Source organism: Sceloporus undulatus, chromosome 2 (genome assembly GCF_019175285.1).
Source record: "Sceloporus undulatus isolate JIND9_A2432 ecotype Alabama chromosome 2, SceUnd_v1.1, whole genome shotgun sequence".
NCBI classification, from domain to species: Eukaryota; Metazoa; Chordata; class Lepidosauria; order Squamata; family Phrynosomatidae; genus Sceloporus; species Sceloporus undulatus.
In genome coordinates, this window is record NC_056523.1 from 309,151,933 (window position 1) to 309,171,620 (window position 19,688).

The 19,688-nt window shown below is 39.5% G+C and overlaps 1 protein-coding gene across 1 annotated transcript in view; it reads left to right on the forward strand.

The window, feature by feature from the left end:
- The window catches only part of NUP155 (nucleoporin 155), a 43,271-nt gene that overhangs the window by 2,519 nt on the left and 21,064 nt on the right, over positions 1 to 19,688 (forward strand). The window contains exons 2-18 of the mRNA XM_042453393.1: positions 3,847 to 3,984; positions 6,365 to 6,461; positions 6,961 to 7,031; positions 7,302 to 7,394; positions 8,085 to 8,251; positions 8,693 to 8,798; positions 10,765 to 10,838; positions 12,392 to 12,483; positions 12,597 to 12,694; positions 13,961 to 14,113; positions 14,250 to 14,350; positions 14,919 to 15,089; positions 16,261 to 16,371; positions 17,697 to 17,791; positions 18,072 to 18,160; positions 18,762 to 18,824; positions 19,019 to 19,169. Of these exons, the coding sequence (XP_042309327.1) occupies positions 3,847 to 3,984; positions 6,365 to 6,461; positions 6,961 to 7,031; positions 7,302 to 7,394; positions 8,085 to 8,251; positions 8,693 to 8,798; positions 10,765 to 10,838; positions 12,392 to 12,483; positions 12,597 to 12,694; positions 13,961 to 14,113; positions 14,250 to 14,350; positions 14,919 to 15,089; positions 16,261 to 16,371; positions 17,697 to 17,791; positions 18,072 to 18,160; positions 18,762 to 18,824; positions 19,019 to 19,169 (1,870 nt within the window). The remainder of the gene's footprint in view (positions 1 to 3,846; positions 3,985 to 6,364; positions 6,462 to 6,960; positions 7,032 to 7,301; positions 7,395 to 8,084; positions 8,252 to 8,692; positions 8,799 to 10,764; positions 10,839 to 12,391; positions 12,484 to 12,596; positions 12,695 to 13,960; positions 14,114 to 14,249; positions 14,351 to 14,918; positions 15,090 to 16,260; positions 16,372 to 17,696; positions 17,792 to 18,071; positions 18,161 to 18,761; positions 18,825 to 19,018; positions 19,170 to 19,688) is intronic.

A 19,688-nucleotide genomic window follows, 5' to 3' on the forward strand; every position in this document is an offset into this window, starting at 1 on the left:
ACACATGCGTCATTGAAATACCATACCTCCAAAGTGACTCGAGGCAGCTTTATTTTGGCCTGTCTGTAACAGGCCACAGACTCCTTTTGCTTTCACCACAACCCTCTGTGGTTCTGTGCTAGAATACAACTTGGAAAAGTTACTTGCTTGGACTACAAGCCTGCTTGTCCAGTGGCCATTCTGACTCATTGGCAACAGGAGCTGTTAACCAGAAAAGTAATGTTTCCGAATTCTGTGCTAAATATACATCCACCATAGAAACCAAGTGGCTTCTGGCATTCCACTGTGTTTCTGTGTAAGTCAAAGAGGAGGGATTCTTATTCTTGTATGTCTGTAATGGGAACATACACTGGGCTGGTAAAGGAAAGCTAAAATGTGCCTTCAGGCAGTTTCGTTTGGACAAGACTGGACTATCAAAGAATGGACAAAGCACCCCATTCTTGCCCCAGCAACATCCTGTGTGTAATGCTAGGTGGTGAGGAAGGGCTGAGTATTTGCTCCATCTTCAGAAAAGCCTCTTTTCTTGTTTGGCTGAAATTTAGTCACCTACAGCAACCAAGCAATTTCTTTAAAAACAAATTACATGTGGGAGAGGAGGTGTGGTCTTTGCCCTCTTGGAAGTGGCATTAGTTTGGCCTTTAGTGAAGAAACCTATTTTACAGCCTGTTGATTTGAATAATATCTGTTCAGTGTCAACAGCAGGCAAAATGTTTAAAGCAGTGGTGTCTTGGAGTCACACTAATTATTTGGAAACATTTTAGCTTTGTTTCTGATCTAGCCTTAGGCTGCTGCCACTCTACAAAATTGATGCAATTTGACACCACTTTAACTGTCATAGAATCATAGAATAATAGAGTTGGAAGAGGGGGCCGACCAGTCCAACCCCCTGCCATGCAGGAACTCTCAATCAAAGCATCCCCGACAGATGGCCATCCAGCCTCTGCTTAAAGACCTCCAAGGAAGGAGACTCCAATACACTCTGAGGGAGTGAGGTCCACTGGCGAACAGCCCTTACTGTCAGGAAGTTCCTCCTAATGCTGAGGTGGAATCTCTTTTCTTTTAGCTTGCATCCATTGCTCCGGGTCCTAGTCTCTGGAGCAGCAGAAAACAAGCTTGCTCCCTCCTCAATATGACATCCCTTCAAATATTTAAACAGGGCTATCATATCACCTCTTAGCCTTCTCTTTTTCAGGCTAAACATCCCCAGCTCTCTAAGTTGTTCCTATAGGGCATGGTTTCCAGACCCTTCACCATTTTGGTTGCCCTCCTTTAGACACGCTCCAGGTTCTCCACATCCTCTTTGAATTGTGGTCCCCAGAACTGGACACAGTATTCCAGCTGGGGCCTGACCAGAGCAGAACAGAGTGGCACTATTACTTCCCTTGATCTAGACACTATACTTCTATTGATGCAGCAGTCATGGCACCATCCTATGGAATCCTGTGACTTTGTAATTTGTTGTGGCAGAGATGCCTCACTATCTCACAAAACTACAAATCCCAGAATTCCATAGAACTGAGCCATGACAGTTAAAATGTTGTAAAACTGCATTCATTCTGCAGTGTAGATGTATCCTGACTGGGAACTGTCCTGATGGGTGACCTGTGCTGGGGAACACATAATGGAAGTGCACTCATGCTTATTCTCCCGGACCTTTCAGTGCCATTGCAAGTAGAATCCTTCTGATGTGGGTTTGGGAGGCATCATGTTGCAATGGCTCTTATATTTTCTAAAGCCTGATAGCATCTAGATGCTCTTAAAAAGTGATTCTATGGGACTTGAGTTCTAACTTACAGCTTTTGGTTTTTAATGTACTTTGAGAATCCATCTTGTCCCCAATGCTTCTTTATTACTAGGCGACATACCACATACAAACCACACAATACCTAAGCACTTCCAAAATGCTGAGGTTTCAGCTTAAACTGATAAAAAATATATTTTTTTAAAGTGCAAAAGTAGTTTATACTTAAGTTCTTCTGGATGGAGGGGAAAAGAGATGGCATCAGATGTTAAAGGCGCCTTTTCCCAGGTGATTAAAGCCGTCCTGATTTCAGCTGCACATGACCATTTTATATCCAACTTGACTATTAGAACAAATTATTTGTTAGATGAAAAGCAGACTAAACACCAGTTTCTTAAAACCAGCAAGCATTGCTTTATACAGAAGATGGTCACATGTTCATATTTGAATTGAACTTGCTTGGAACAAATGTATGTGGAAGTGGTGTTGTATCTACAAGTGGCACTGTGCAATTTGTGTGAACTGAAGGTTATGCTGGGCACTGGAGGTTTGGAAGGGTAGTGTGGAAGCATAGGGTATAAATATTTTATAAATAAAGAACATCAGTAACACTTAATTGTTGATATGACTATGATTATTGGAATTTACAACTTTGTAACCAAGAACTATGTTCTTATACATTGTTTCTATCATCATATCAGACACTCATATTTTTGCATGTAAGCCATTTTTTATTTCAGGAAACACAATAAACTGAACCTCCCTCCCCACTGCACCGGTTTCGTTTTTAGAACAGATCAACTGAAATCAGAGGAACCTGAGCTAGCCATGTCTGACATGGATCTACTCTATTTTCACTAAGACTGGATCTAATGCATTGAAAATTACTATTGCCATGTTCCAGTGAGCTAGCCTGGCACAGTGGTTTGAGCACTGGACAGAGACCAGGATTTGATTCCCAGCTCAACCATGAAACCCACTGAGTGTCCTTGGGCAAGTCACATGCTCTCAGCCAGAGGGAAAGACAATGGCAAACCTCTGAACAAATCTTGCTATGAAAACTCCATGATAGGATCACTATAGGGTCATCATAAGTTGGAAACAACTTGAAAATGTACAACAACAAAATTTTCCAGTGCATTACGGTATTCACCTGGTGTCTTATGATGCTTTCCACATGATTGATTGTAAGCATTGCCGTAGGGAAAATTACATTCCATAGTCAAGAAGCATTATTCACATCAGTTGAAAAGAGCATAGTTTGAGGTAGCCTTACCACTTCTTTTTTGGCCAGACAAAACATTGAGGAAACAAATATAAAGCTAGCAATAAACAGATTTGTTATTCTTTGCTTGCCCTGAATACCAGAAAACTTCTAGAACGAAAAATGATACAGGCGCATCAGCTTGTTCATTTTAAGATAAAAGCTAACATTTACTATCTTCAACAAGAACTTCTAAATTATTGTTTAAAGTTATGCAAATATAAGTAAGGCTTCTATCTTGAAAATGGGCTCACTGATAAATGTTCACATCCCCTCTTTCTTACCAGTCTGTACCTTTTATCTTGCTCCTTTCTCAAAAATAATCACTTTTAAGTTTATTCTGATTTGTTGAGCAACACTTTTTGGGATTCATATTTCTGAAGATTTTTTCTTCTCTGCACTAATACTGTAATAGTTTCCTTTAAAAATCCTCTCAAAGGGGTTTCTGCAATATTTATAAACGTTTTAACTACTAACAACTCATTTCTAAATTGATGAGCTATTATGTTCAGCAATCCAAATTATAATGTTTTATGTATCCTTAGTTCTCTTTTGTAATCTGTAAGTACAGAAGTCAATGAACTTGTCACATTTTAGAATTAATGTTTATTTTTTCAGAAACTGGAAGCTATTGAGTAGATATTTTGGGGGCAGCGTTACTGGAGTGGTTGAAATTTAAAAATGGGTGTGCATTAGTCAGCTAGATTAGTCAGGAAAAATAGTTGCTCATCATAGATTGAGAAGGAATTTTTGTCAAATTAGAAATTTAGCATGAGTTAAGGTGTCCAAGCATTTTCTTTGTTTTGTCTCCTAATCATGTCACTTCTTTCCTCATTTACAGGTAGCCCCTCAGTTTCTGGAATGGCAGATATGGATTATCCGTTACAGGGACCTGGTCTTCTTTCAATTCCAAGTCTGCCTGAAATAAGCTCAATACGGAGAGTCCCTCTGCCCCCTGAACTGGTTGAACAATTTGGACGTATCCTGATGATGAGAATAATAGGGAAAATCCATGGACTGTTTCAAGGGTAGGAGGGAGGAGGCTGAAAAACAGTCTTGGGCTGCTGGCTTGTGCCTGTTCACTCCACTATTCACTCCATTCCCCAAGATTTTTTTCTTCCTTTCTCCTGGATTATTTTTATTTATTTTAAAATTTTATTTGAAGAATGTTTTAAATATTGGTTTGTATTAACAAACACCAAATCATTATACAAGAAATTGAGAGGAGCTGTAGTTCAGTAGAAGCCAGTGTGGTGTAGTGGTTTGAGTGTTGGCCTAGGACTCTGGGAGATCAAAGTTCAAATCTTTGCTCAGCCATGGAAACCCACTGGGACATTCTGGGCAAGTCACATTCTCTTGGCCTCAGAAGAAGGCAAGCTCAAAAATCCTCTGAATAAATGCTGCCAAGAAAAACCTATGATAGAGTTGGCTGTAAGTTGAACTTGACTTGGAGGTACTTAACAACAAGTAGTTTGGTAGTGCAGCACGTGCTTTGCATGTGAAAGACCTCAGATTTAATGCTCATTTTCTTCAGAAAAGTTTGAAAAAATTTCCTGCCTATTGCCATGCATATCCACTGCTACTTATAACATAGTCTATTGGGCTGGTGGTCCCTATTGAGTAAAGCATAATAAAACTCTTTCAGTTCATAATAAATGTCTACCGTATATACTCAACTATAAGTCGACTTCATGTATAAGTTGAGGGCAGGTTTTGAGACCAAAATTATGGATTTTGATATGAGCAATGTATAAGTTGAGGGTAAAATGTAAGGTCATGTAACAAATGTTCTGAAGGATGAAAAAGGAAAACAGTGCCAAAGAACTTACAAAATTCCAGCAGGCATAACTATTTGTGCTCACATTAATGGCTAGATGGATGAGAGTGTAGGGGGTGGGTGCCAGTGCTTCTAGGAGAGATTATACTCTTGCCTTTCACTAGGGGATGGTTCCTTTTTTGTGAGTTAAAGTACAATACTTACAATGGCCCTTGGATAAGTTGACTCAAGTTTTTGGGTCAATTTTTTGACTAAAATTTCTAGACTTATACATAGGTACAGTAAGACCTTGTTATCTGCTGGGGTTTGGTTCAAGGATCCCTTGTGGATGACAAAATCCATGGATGCTCAAGTCTCATAAAATATAATGGCCGAACAAAATGGTGTCCCTTATATAAAATGGAAAATCAAAGTTTGCTATTTGGAATTTATACTTTTTTTGAATATTTTCAAGCTGTGGATGTTTGAATCTGTGGATAAAAAAATCCCTGGATAAGGAAGACCAACTGTATATACATTAGTCCAGTTTTACCCTGTTCTCTCAGTTGCCTTTATTTGGGGTCTCCCCCCTGTCCTAGATATATTATTGTACCCTCTACTTTTGCTTGCAGTTCCATCCCAAATGTAGGGTAGAGCCTAGCCAGTCCTACAATATCCTTTCTCTATGCTGTGAAAAAAGCTTCAGAAGTATAGCTGTGTGGCTGTTTTTGATTCTCAAGCTGGAGAGGTTGCAGTAGTGGTTGTGATGGCATAGGCTAAGCAGTACAGTGTGGTGATGGAATGGGGGAGAAGCAGCCTCTTCAAACTGAAGCATTGCCTTTCCACCCTTCATTCATTGTCAGCCTTTCAGGTTTGGCATGTTAGTTCTTCCAGGAACCATGTCAGAAATGAAAGCAAACATTGGGAACTAGCATTGCCATACATAACTACTTGAAACTAAATATTTGGATAATTATCAGTGTGACCTGATTTTTTCTGTTTGGAAAAATCACTGGTACTCGTCTAAGCTTTTGCATACATAGTCATTTCCTGATAAGTCTCTATATGGGAGAAACTGTGCAGTGGGACTTGTGAAGCTCAGTGTAAGCATTTGGTTTATTGTAAGCATACAGTTTGTATGTCAACTTCCCAACCTGTACTTGCTGTGTAATAAGTATGAACTTTTGACAGGTTACCATATGTACATGCAGGGTGCTATAGGTGTGATGCCACAGTTTTACATTCCCTTCTTCCCAGCTTTTCTCTGTCACATGAGTTCCCCCCTTCTAGCTAAGGCTTATGACTGCTTTAGAAACTGGTTAACAAATGCTGCCTGCAAAAGTTTGATTAAAAGCCCTTGATCATGAGATTTCCAAGCATGTAAGGAATTTACTTGTTCCCCTCTGGGCAGTCTTCATAAAATGTATATTTTCTTTGATACTCATATGAGTTGTGTTCCCATATTCATGTGCCAGTTTTACAATTCCAAATATTGAACTTGGAACATTTTCAACCATCCTGACTCCACTACCGTTGTGTGTACCATGTCAGATTTAAATATACTCATCTTAGCGTTTTTATGCCTTAAACCTGGATACTTCAGATATGCAGTGCAATTGTATGATGGGAGTGTTTCCTGAGATAAGCAGGGCATGGCTGACCATCGACAGTGACATTTTTATGTGGAACTATGAAGATGGGTATGTAGAAGTAACCTAATAAATACTGACCTAAGCCCAATTGTAAGTCCCAAGTAGCATAGATCGATTAAATCAGTTGAATGTACATGTGTGTTGTGTTACAAATAGTAATTGATCCAATAATTCTGCTCTAGTTGGGCCTAAAAACGGGATGTATGCCAAGGAAATACTCTTCTTTCAGATACTTGATCCAATCCAGTAATTTTTAATTCTAGACACAAGTGTAAAAATTACCTATATTTGCAATCCTACCCTGTGTTCTTTGGCTTAACACTTCTTTCATATAAAAAGTAAACGCTGTATTTTGAATAAATTATTAGTGCTAGGTGGTTTATAAATAATAAGAAGTAGAAATTTTTATTAAATTAAACATGAAGTTCAGAGATTATATAAGAATCAAATTGCAGTGCTAAGAAATTCTAGATAACATGTTTGAGAAAGTATTATGCATTATATTACCCCTTAGATGCTAATTCACCTTTTCCATTGTTTGTGACAGGGGAGACCTTGCTTATTTTGATGGCCTTAGTGAAACCATTCTTGCTGTGGGACTAGTAAAACCAAAAGCAGGTAAAACGCCATGGAGCAAAATCCACTTGAGGAAAATTCTTAGTCTTAATTCTTCTGTGAATAAGTTGCCATTGGTAAATAATATTTCATAGCTGCCAGGTGTTGTCAGGGCTGTGCACTTGAGATGTAATAAATGAGTCTCTCAACTCTTGTATCTTGATTGATGAATTCATGAGTCCACTATAGCAGTTACTGGAAAACTTGCAGAATATTTTCTTTGTTAACCAAGTATATGGTATAATGACAAGCCTTTGGTTTCTTAATTCACAGGGATCTTTCAACCACATATACGTCACCTGCTTGTTTTGGCTACACCTGTGGATATCGTGATTCTAGGACTCAGCTATACTACCTTGCAAGCAGGTAATTCTAAATCTTGTGCCTTGAGATTACTAACACTTTAGAGATCATTTTAAAGATGTCCTTACCTTATTAACAAGCGCCTGACAAGGCCACTACCATCCTGATCTCTGGCAGGTTTGCTGGCATGAGAGTGTAGGGATGCCAGCCGTGTTACAAGAAAAAAACCCTGCATAGCCTAAAATCCCAGAGTAAACAAATATAAGATTAAGAGAAAAATCTATATATTAAATGCACACACAAGGCAATATGTAAGGTTTATGTTTTAAGAAAACAGTTCATTTTGTTGGAGTCCTTCTATTGTCTCATGTTGCATTTGAAATGACTGTTTTAATAGTGTGAAAAATAAAAATAAATAGTGTGAAATAAAGAAATTTAAGAGATGCTGTAGATTAACTAAGTGGGATAATAGGGACTAGAATTTTGACTTTTTCTAGAGTGGTGTGTGTGTGTGTGTGTTTTGTTTTGTTTTGTTTTTTTAATAGGAACCTTTCTCTTCATCACACGTGTCCATGCTTGCAATCTTTACAGCAATCCACATAGTAATTATAATGTTCAAGACTTCTTAATACACAAAGGATTATTCTGGTTCTTCCTTATTACTTGAAAAGCTTTCAGTTGGGGTAACCTTTTGTTTAGTTTTAGTGTCTTTGTACAATCAAAGCAACAATAACATTTATTTTAACTGTTCAGGTTCTGGAGCTCTCAATGATAGTATGTCTGGTGGAATGCAGCTTCTTCCAGATCCTCTCTACTCGCTCCCTACTGATAACACCTATCTACTGACTATAACATCTACTGAAAATGGGCGTATCTTTTTGGCTGGCAAAGATGGTTGTTTGTATGAAGTTGCTTACCAGGCAAGTGAAATTTGCTAGAAATAGGGTGGTGATGGATGAGGTAGAAATCACACTCTTAATTGGCTCAGTTCATCCACTTTTATATAACTGCTTTAAAGAAAATGAGTATAAAGGTTTTAAGAATAATAGCAAAAAAAAAAAAAAAAAACCCCAAACCCATCGGTTTGCATAAGCAGTTTCATTGGAAAGGCAGTTGATGTGCCATTGAGGACTGAGGTGTACTTTTGGTGCGTAATCTTGTTCCCTTACTATTTTGGGGGTAGGGAGTGAATTGACAGGCCACTAGAATCAGATAAAATTTCCTCACAGTTTGCCAGTTAGCCTGTCTTGTTCCAACACACTTCTTTTAAGCACTGAATTTACTGACAACCAAATGCATAAAATAAAACAGTCTGTGGGTTTGTAACACTTCTTAACTTTCATGATTTCTTAATTTTGTAGGCCGAGGCGGGCTGGTTCAGCCAGCGATGTAGAAAAATCAATCATTCAAAGAGTACTCTTTCTTTCCTTATTCCATCGTTGCTTCAGTTCACATTCTCAGAAGATGGTAGGTGGTGATAATTCCATTGCTAAAATAGTAACAATAAACCAAAGACGTATATGGTTTAAATAATATGTTTTAAGGTTCCTGGCCCTTGTAACCCTGTTGGGTGTTTTTATTTCGATACATTAACCATTATGTTGTTGTTTTAGCTTTGATTCAAGTTCTGAATCACTAAACCAGGAGAGAGGATGGTTTGGGTTAATGGAATCAAATCTCCATCACACTTGCCCCTTGAGAAATAGGTGATGACAGGCCATGCAACTTTAACAGTGCTGACTTGCTGGCTGGAGCTTTCCAAGTTAGCAGTTTGCCTGGATATATCTGGCTTTGCTCCCTCTGCCTTCCCTATATTTGGAAGGCAAGAAAGGAGACAAGCCATTTGCAGAAAATATCTAGGATAAAGATGAGGAAGAGATGTTCTGCAGGCTTTATATAGCTCTTATGTCTTTTTTTTTTTAACCATCCCATTAATACTCCACTAGCCTTTGAGGATTAAAGAAAGGATGCTGAAAATGATCAAGTATGGCTTGCAGCAGCAATTCCAGTGGCAAAAGGCTAAAGAAGGCTATCAGTTACTGCAGCTTTCTTCTGCCTTTCATCTTCCCATATCTCCTCCTTGTTCTCCTCTACCTGCTCCTCTGTTTGGCTTTGTAGGGTTTCCCTAGTGACCATAGAAGCAGAATGAGAGGAGAATAAGGAAGGCAGCTACATTGGGGCCGATGTGGATCTAGTGTCCCCAGGATAGAGCTGAAGCAAGAGGAGGGATAGGTGGCTGACAGGTCTTTGTTAACTGCTTTACTTGTCGTAGGGGTCCTGGGACAAAGACAGTTGGGAGAGATGAACAGGAAAATTGTCAGGGGTCTGGGAGCAAGCAAGCTATTTTTTTTTAAAAAAGTACTAGTAAATTCCTGTCCATTGCTGTTTTGGCATAATCTGGGAAGAGTGGATTTCTTGTCTTAGTTGTCATTGCCTTGTTCCTCCAAGTAGCGAGCATTAAAAAAAGGAAAAACCTTTTCAAAAATGCTGGTAGCTATGTGTCTCTCTCCTTGGGGGATATTAAAGCTGCTGGTGGTGCCACTGGGAGATGGAGGGCACAGCAAGGTCCCATAAGAAGCCATTGAAGCCATACAAACCTAGCAGGATCTTGAGTCCTGAGATTACCTGAGTCATGAGAGTGGGACTCTGCCAGGTTTTCTACATAGTGTAGTCAAGGAGAGAATAAATTTTGCTCCAAAGCTGGAAAAATAACCGTCTCCCTTTCTTTCCTTTTTGAAATGACAGTGTTATCAAGGAACATCCATGGGCAAAACTGGAGACTCTCACAGGCTGGATAGTTCTCCTGTCCTGCCTCCCCTCCCCTAAATCAACTTAACCTTACAATGAAAGTAACATTGTTCTACTGGTCTTTGAAATTTTCCATATTAAATGTACAGAGAAGAGAAGGAATGTTTTACTAGACTATGGCGGGTTACAAACCGCCATAAAGTACGTGCTCCGCGCGTACTAGGGTTAGGAAGGGCTGTATTAGGGTTAGGAAGGTTCTTACCTTCCTGACAGCCCTTCCTCCCAGTACGCACGGAGCGCGTACTTTTTTGCGGTGCCCATCCACATGGGCGCCACCATGTTGACTTACTGGACGCTGTGCGTCCAGACATGTCGCGGCGGAAGTAACGTCGCGAGGACGCACTCCACCCCTCGCGGCACCACTTCCGCGTTCCAAAAAGGAGCGGCATTTCGCCGCTCCTTTTTTGCTGCGCAGGGAAGCCTCGCGGTCTGGCAGCTGGGGCTTCCCTACGCAGCGAATGGCGGCGGCGGGAAAACGGCCCCTTGAGGGCCGTTTGTAACCCGCCTATGGATGTCTTCTGAGCAAACTCCCACAATGAATTTATGAAGTCTTTTTCTCAATGTGGTGTCCTAATGATAACAGTTTTTAAACAAACAATTCTCTATTTATAAATTAACTTTGTAGATCCCATTGTACAAATTGCCATTGACAACTCCCGAAACATCTTATACACACGCTCTGAAAAAGGTGTAATACAGGTATGACCTTTCTATATTTTGACTCATGACTGTTCTCAGTTCTAATACTATTACACTGGTGGACTCTTACAAATAATAATAGTTGTGCAGACCTATTAGCTATAAAGCAGCTCATAAACATATTAAAATAAATAAATATTCTAATCCAGTTTTGCAAATACATTTTGTTGCATAGTTAACCTGCAGTTGGCTGTACTTTGTTCTACATTCTTTTCCCCCCATGTCTATTCCAATATAAGGTTATTCTCTTTCTGTTTAGAGCAGTGATTCCCAAAGTGGCCAGCATGCCCCTCGGGGGGGGGGGGGGAGAGCAGTCGAAGGGTACAGGGCAGCAGTGAGGGGGAAAAGGGACAACAGGGAGGCAGTGAGGGAAAAAGGGGTGGTCGGGGGGGGTCTTCAGTCAAAGTATAGAAGCAAAAAAAAAAAAAAAAAAAAAAAAAACAAGGAGGACCAGTGGTTTTTAGGACCATGGTGAGAATTAAGAAATTACGAGGTGACAAGGTAAAGTAAAGGTTGTAGTAAATGCACTTAGTGAAGATACAATGTAGTAGTCAATTTCCCATGAAATATTAATTTCAATGAGATTAATGCATGAACAAGAGACGGAGGACTACTCACTAACACAGTGGTCCCCAAACTTTTTCAGGCTAGAACCCCATTTCTCTTGCAAAACAACCTCAGTGCTCCCCAATGTATATTTCATAAAGCTTAAGCAGGATCCCAAATTTGAAAGCTCCTTTTTGCTACTTCTTCCCCATCACCACATGCTCTAACTCTCTGCTCCAGTCAATCAGTCCGAATATGGTGCCACTCCATGTCCCAGAAGCGATGCCGTATACCCAGGCCTCACAGAAGTTTCCCAACTACCACTGTCACGACTAGTGAAAGGGACCAAGCTCGCTCAGGCAGGCAAATAGGAGATTCCACCACATTAAGCGATTAGTGAGATTGCATGCTGAAAAGAAGTTTCATGCAACTCTCATTATTTTCATTCTTTGTGTTACTAATTTTCAGGCCTTCTAGGTCTTTTAGTGTCAGGATGTTATGTTCTGTCATTACAGCAATAGCAATAGCAAGTACATTTCTGTACTGCTTATCAGTGCACTTAAGCACTCCCTAAGCTGTTTACAATGTGTAAGCTAATTGTCCCCAACAAGCTGGGTATTCATTTTAGCAACCTACAGAAGAATGCCAGGCTGCATCGACCCTGGAGCCCCTGGCTGTTACCAAACTCACAACCTTGCGACTGTGAATGAGTGGCTACAGTACCGGCTTTTAACCACTGTGCCACAAGGGCTCCCTCGTTTCTTCTGGATTCCCCTGACTGTTGCCTCTGGCTCTGTACTCTATCCAGGCTCTTTCCACCATTCAACTTGCATTTAGTTAAAAAGTGTTATATTTCCCTCCAGTGCTCACCTTGGAATGGACCATGGTTGTTGCATTTTCTGTTGAGGACTAATACATTTTGCATATGTGACTTAAACATTGAAGCTTGGAACAGAGTTAGTTTGAATGTATTATAAACCCTCTAAAACAATATAATTAAATTACAGGTTTATGATCTAGGTTCAGATGGCCAGGGGATGGTGAGGGTTGCTGCTGTTTCCCAGAATTCTATTGTGTCTGCAGCTGGAAAAATTGCCAGGTAAACTGACTGCACTATGTATGTTCATTGGGAAGTTGTCTTACTATGGGATTATTTTATAATCTGATGGAGAATTTTCAGATAAATTAATCACTGTCTTGGTTTTCTTTTAGAACCATTGATCGTTCTGTGTTTAAGCCTATCGCTCAGATTGCAGTGATAGAGAAATCTGAATCTATAGATTGTCAGTTGTTGGCAATCACTCATGCAGGTAAGAACTCAGTATTCTTTTTTTTGATTGTTAATGACAGCATCTAGTTTCCCAAGGCTTAGAAGCCCTTCAGTCCCTCTACAGTGTTCTTCTGTTGTTCTCATTTTTCCTCTCTACCCTACCTCCCCCCTCTCCCATGGTTTTTCACTCTATTCACCTTGGTCATCATTCATTTTTCTTCCTCTCCACAAAACAGGACCTCTATCTATTACCTTATAACTGTTTGAAAAGTTCAAGGACACTGCAGATTTATAATGTTGAGCTGTCTAGGAGCTCTCTCCTTCTGATAAAGAAGTCTGCCACCTAATGACTGAAGACAGTAGTACATGCAGTAGACTTTTTAATTAACTAAGGCGGGATACAAACCACCATATAGTACGTATTGTATACGTACTAGGGTTAGGAAGGGGCGGTGCTTCCGCACCCCCCTAACCCTAGTACGTATACAATACGTACAAGATGGCGGCGCCCCTTCCACATGGGCGCCGCCATCTTTACGTACTGGACGCATAGCGTCCAGACGTGTCGCAGCGCCTATGACGTCGCGAATGCGCCAGCGGCGCCTCGCGACATCATAGAGGCGCCGCAAAAAGAAGCTCCGAAATGGAGCTTCTTTTTTTGCTCCGCGCGGGAGCCGCGCGGTTTGGCTGCTGCGGCTCCCGTGCGGAGCAAATGGTGCCGGCGGGAGACCGTCGCAAAGCGGCGGTCTGTATCCCGCCTAAAATTACAGTCCACCCACCCCAACTGTGGATTTGAGTATCTGCTAATGTTCCCCCCTCTATTTACCACAGTGGCAAAGCATGCATGCAGCCATGCCGCCACAGCTGCACGCACACACACTGGCATTAAAACAAATGGGACTTCAGGTCTCATTGCTTTCAGCATTGGCAGGAGTGGGGGTGTGCATCTAGAACAGAACCCCAGTGGATATGTATGGCTGACTGTAATTGATTCATTTTAAAACCAATTTCAGTCTGTATACTCATAGAGCACTCATCCACTTTCTGATCCAAATGTCACTGAAAGATACAAATATGTCTTCTCTGAGGTTGAAAGATTATTTTTATTTCTGTAGAGGTGATAACTAATGTGGCAAAAAGCCCTCCCTCAAGAAATCTCTTAGGCCTTCTTCAGATTTTTTTTAAATAAATGACTAGTTCAATACTAAAATAGAATATTCCTTTACAAAGAAAAAATAATTTTTTAAGGCTTTCTATCAAATGTCCTCATACATTCACCAGACTATCTAAATGCTTTTTCCTATAGGTGTACGAATGTATTTTAGCATATGCCCATTTAAGCATCCTTTTGCTCGTCCATCATCTTTGATGCTCGTTCACATCCGCCTACCCCCAGGATTTTCTGCTGCTTCTAATGTAGAAAAGCCATCAAAGGTGCATCGAGCTCTTTATACAAAAGGTAATTTAAAGAAATATGTCAGTTATTCAAGGTTCCTATGTCCAAGATAGCTTCTTTGTCTACTGGATGGAGAGTAAAGAATTTGACTGTATGTGGATTTATCACAGTTTTTAATACAGCATTATTATCTTTTCAGGTGTTCTGCTAATGGCAGCTTCAGAAAGTGAGGATAATGATATCCTATGGTGTATTAATCATGATTCATTTCCTTTCCAAAAGCCAATGATGGAAACACAGGTAACTGCTATGCAGGTTTGTCAGCAGCAATTGGCAGTGAAAGATGTCAGAGCTTTTAAGCAGAAATGTTTCCAGCCATGCCTAGAGATGAAGCTGCAGTTTTCTGTATGCCAACCTTCTGCTCTTTCCCACCCTGTTTTAGAGTCTGTTTCCTTAATGTTACAAGGGAACTCATAGTCATAACGTAAGTTATGTCTCGTATTTAACATTTTTACTACCAGTACAGATTTTCGGATGCGGATGTTTATTTTTTTTTAAATGCAATTATTATTATTATTATTTATATAGCGCTGTAGATTTGCACTGCACTGTACATAAAAACAATAAATATAAAAGAGTAAACCTGCCTATGGCGTACAATCTAAGATTATCAACTAGATGTTTTCTGGTGGGAAGAACATCTTAGTCCTATTATGGTATAAAAAGACTGCACACAGAGTAAAGGGTGTGGGTGCAAGCAGCTACTTTGTATTGGTGCAAGCAGGTTATTGACACTTTTAGTAGGAGAATAGTGTTGGGCTTCAGGTCATTCTTGAATGGTTTCTGACATTAAATATATTTATTTCAGATGAAGACACCAGTTGATGGGCATTCTTGGGCTCTCTCTGCAATAGATGAACAGAAAGCTCAGAAGATTATAACACCACTAAATAAAGATCTGATTCCAATAACAGACTACCCTGTAGTTGTGCAACAACATATGATACCACCAAAGAAATTTGTCCTCCTTTCAGCACAGGTGTGTACTTCAATTGTTATTATGAGGCTGCAGTCTTTTATCTGCTTCTCTGGTAGTAAGCCCCATTGAACACAAGTAAGTCATTCCTGGATATGCTGGGGAATAGATCTGGGGTTTTGGATGCAACAGGACTTTTGAGTAAATACCAAACGTTTTAAAGGTTGAGAGTGAAGAATGTAAAAACTTGAAATGACATTTTCAGAGGCCCCTACACATCATGCTCTGTTTTATTAAGATCCCTTAGTCCTGTAGTCTTAAGACAGTATTGAATATTGCCATGAACTTATGGGAATTCGCTGGAAATAGGTGATTCTGGTTACAAAAGCACCTGCATTAATAATAAAGGCCTGCAGATTTGATGGTCATAATTTTTTTTAAAACAGCTGGTTTTATGGGAATTTGGTGTTCTAAATCCAGAAATAGCCTCAATTAGGCTCCATCATATACAGTTTTTTCACAGCTTGCTTTCACGTTTCTGTTTTGTAAATGTGGCTGAATGAAGTTGTCCTGTAAAGAATGATCCTGCAAAGAGTTAGAAAGGGGTTATAGTCATCTAAAGGACTCTCAAATTCACTGATATGAAACATAAAAAATCTGTTCAAAAGCACTAAAAGAAATTACACTGGAACATCAGCATTCACACTTAATCAAAGCTGAGTAGAAACTAAATTGATAAGAATAACAAATTTGTAAAAGAACTATGTGTGTAATACAATATTTTTATTGTGTTTTTCGAATGCAGTACCCCAAAAAACAGCTCTAAATTGGGGGGGAAATTCATTGAAGGCCTGGTAATATAGTACATTGACATGTATGTTTTCCTAACCCTATGACTATTCTTTTCCATCTTCATTATTTGAAATAATATTTAGGAAAATAGTTGTGCCTTCTTCTTAAAATACACCCACAGCTTGTAAATTTTAGGAATAGCTGCGAAAATTGACCCAGGAGAAATTCAAAACTTAGCCACAGGCTCCTGGACAGTTGTGGGTGTGCCAGTTTTTCATCCTTAGTTCACCATTTTGTTAAAATAGGATTTTTAACGATTTGCTTTAAGGGAGGGTTGTGAAAATGAACAAGGTGTAAGAAATGTCATGTTTTGGCTGGTAAAATACAAGCTATTGAAATTGCCACCTCTTAGATGTTTTTCCTTCTTGGATGTTTTTTCTAGGGGAGTTTTATGTTCCATAAGCTCAGACCAGTAGATCAGTTGCGACATCTTTTTGTATGCAGTGCAGGAAGTGATGGAGAAGATATTGAAAGATTTTTCAAACTGCACCCGGTAAGAATGCTTAATTTACTCTTAAAAAGTTATGCATTATCACTTGAGCATGAGGAATTGTTGTATATGCTGGTTTTCGACATTTGCCATTCCTGTGTTATATGCCAGTTTGGAAGGCAGTGTTAACACAGTTGCAGCCTGTAGTTATGGAAGATTAGCCCTACATGTTCCTGATTTAAGGTGTGGCATGTAATGAATGTGCCAAGAATTCTCTGTTGCTGGTCACCATGTTGTGCAGGTTTTAAAATAATATCATTTTGTCCACTGAGTCAGATTAGCATGTGTTTGGGTACTTAAGCTGGATCCCACTGCCTCCGCTAGAACTGGCTTCTCTCTCCTTGCACTATAATAACCTGCTCCAGTGGGTATCTCAGTGCTCCAGAGTGGGCTTTTCAGCTGTACAGATATTGGTGCTTCTGGTGAAAGCCATGGGATCCACTTTAATTACCCTGTTGAATTCTGGCTTACCTTTGTAAATTGAAGATCACATTATTAGTGAAAAAGTCTAACATTTTGTACTGAATTAGTTACAAGGCTGATCTTGTCCAGGATGGGCAACTGTGGAGTGATTTAAGGATGAATGTTTGCCATTGTGTCCCCCCTCTAATGGCCAATACTTTTGTAAAATTGTCAACAAGCACCTGAAAGTATTGGATGAATTCCTTTGTATGGAAGTGTTGTACGCTTTTGAAGGTATCCACCATTTCTGAAGGCATCCAGAAACAGCTCTTGAGCAATCTGGGAAACTTTTGCCCCATCCTCAATTTTGAGGGAGACATGAGAGCTCAGGGAACTTTAACAAAATGACCAGGGATTCACATGCACACCATGCTCACTGTTTGCCCATACTTGATCTAATCCAAACTTTCAATAGTGGCTTGCTGGATACTACTTCGAATTTAGCAGAAATGAAGCAAGATTGCATGCTGGGGAGGGGGTAATTTAACTGTTATACGTCTTGTAGTGCTCATCAGCTATTCTCCATGAATTCAACTCATAGCAATATGTTTTGATTAGTGACCATCACCAACTAGGAATGATATGCGGCAATGGTGTTTGTTCATAGTTTTTGTGAGCTTGTTTTATACAATGTGGGTAACATGTACTAATAGCAAAAATGCTTCTGGTTAAGTCATGTAACCATATCTCTGGGAATTGGTCTCACTGGATTAGGTGGAACTTACTCTGAGTACTGTATATATGTTTACTTCCAGATGGGTTATTTATTCCTTACTGCTTCAGATTGCTTATGATTTCTGGGGTATTCATGAGTGGTATATCAATCTAAATTGGTTATTTATTGTGTTTTTAATGGATTCTTTCAGGGAGAGCAGGCTTGTGCTACTTGCTTAATTCTTGCCTGCTCTTCTGCTGCTTGTGATAGAGAAGTCTCAAGTTGGGCTACCCGAGCATTTTTCAGGTAAAATGATTCATATCTGAATTGCATTTGTTTAAAGTCTGTTGCATCACAGCACCAATTAGGCTGTTTCTGAGCTTAAGTGTATAAGACATGTTGTTATAACGATAACCATACTTTTTGTTCCATCTGAATGCAGTCAGTATTCATTTGTGAACAAGTGTTGTTTTTTTAACAAGCTTTACTTTTCAACCACCTAAAGAGGGATTCCTTACAGGTCCAAACCCGTTTCAAAATAATTTGAAAATTGATTACACTAAAAAAAATTTAATGTGAATTTCAGATATGGTGGTGAAGCACAGATGCGATTTCCTTCTCTGTTGTCTCCTCCAAGTAATGTAGGGTCTGTATTGGGTTCTCCTGTTTTACCTGGTAAGTAGTGAATGTGTTATGACAACCTTATTTTTAAATGTTGCTTGCTATACCTTCTGTCCATTGTCATTTTCTTCCCTGTAGAATGCTATATGTTAGATCACTACTGTTGTGTTTCTAATTCATATTCAGAGAACATATCCACATGTTTATCATTTTTGAAAGAAGAGGAAATGGACAGTACTTTCAACTGCACTGGCAGCCAGAAATCATTTATCAATAATTAAAAGAGTATTTTCCTGCTCTGATCTTATTTTTATGCCTTCCACATGTGAAGATTGGGGGGAGTGGCACAAAAATGATTTATGAAAAAAACTAACCTTTCCTTTCCATTTCTTTCTCGCTCATTAATGGGATGCAAAGATGTTGCTTTTGGTTCTATCAGTCTTTTTGAATTGAAAATTTTCTGACTGGAGATGTATGTCTCTTAGCAGACTGTTGGTGGCAAAAGGTGAAGGAATACAATTCACATTCAAAAATTTTGATACCCCCAAATGTCTTGTCAGAGTAAAACTTTAGGTATAATTTTTATAGTCTGTCAAGAATGTGCCCAGATAAGAAAAGAGCTGTTTTGTAATAAATATTGCTCTTTTTCCATTAGGTTCACCTCTTCCCCCTAGTAGTCCGTACCCAAATCCAAGTTTTTTCGCAACACCAGCACAAGGTATTTCCTTCTAGTCTTTATTGTAATTCAAAATGTTTGTCTATCTTATACTACACAAACCTATATGCTTAATCACATGACCTGGAGCCCTGTTGTGGCAATACACTGGCATAACTAGCCTTCACATTTTTAACTATCAAAAATACCTTGATTCTTTAAATATTTTGAACTGTTTTGTTATGTTGATGTTTCAGGTTTACAGCCTCCTGCTATGTCTACTCCAGTATATGCTTCAAGTAGTCAGATGTCTCAGCCTGGTGCTTCACTTGGTGGCACAATGTGTCCTGAGATAGTATTTTCTGGAAAGCACAATGGAATCTGCATTTATTTTTCTCGAATTATAGGGTAAGTTTTTCTTGGATAGAAGACTATATGTCTTGTTTGAACCCAACAAATTATAGTTAAGCGTGGTGGAAATAAACCAGGCTCAGACTTCTAGTCTTCTCCTTCGCAGTCTCACTGAAGGAAGGGAAAAAGACATAAGCCCATGATTCACTGCAGTTCATCCTTCTGATGCTGAACCATGGTTTAGTGTTACCTGTGCACTGGCTCATGGTGTTTACATTTAAAACATTGTCAACATTTGTTTTAAAAGAGGAACACTTTTTGGTTGGATGGAAAACAACAAAAAAAAAGCTCCAGTAGCATAATAGTTGTTGGTTTATATTTTTGGCACAAGAATACAAATACAGTTGGCTCTTCCTATCTGCTGATGGGAGCATCCACGGATGGTCACACCCCATTCCCCTCAATGGTGGCATGTGCACTTGGCTGCGCCATCCTGGTTGCGTGCATGTTGCACCACCACTGACGAGAACAGGACTTGAGGTCCTGTTAAATTTGCCATCCACGAAGGGGATGGTT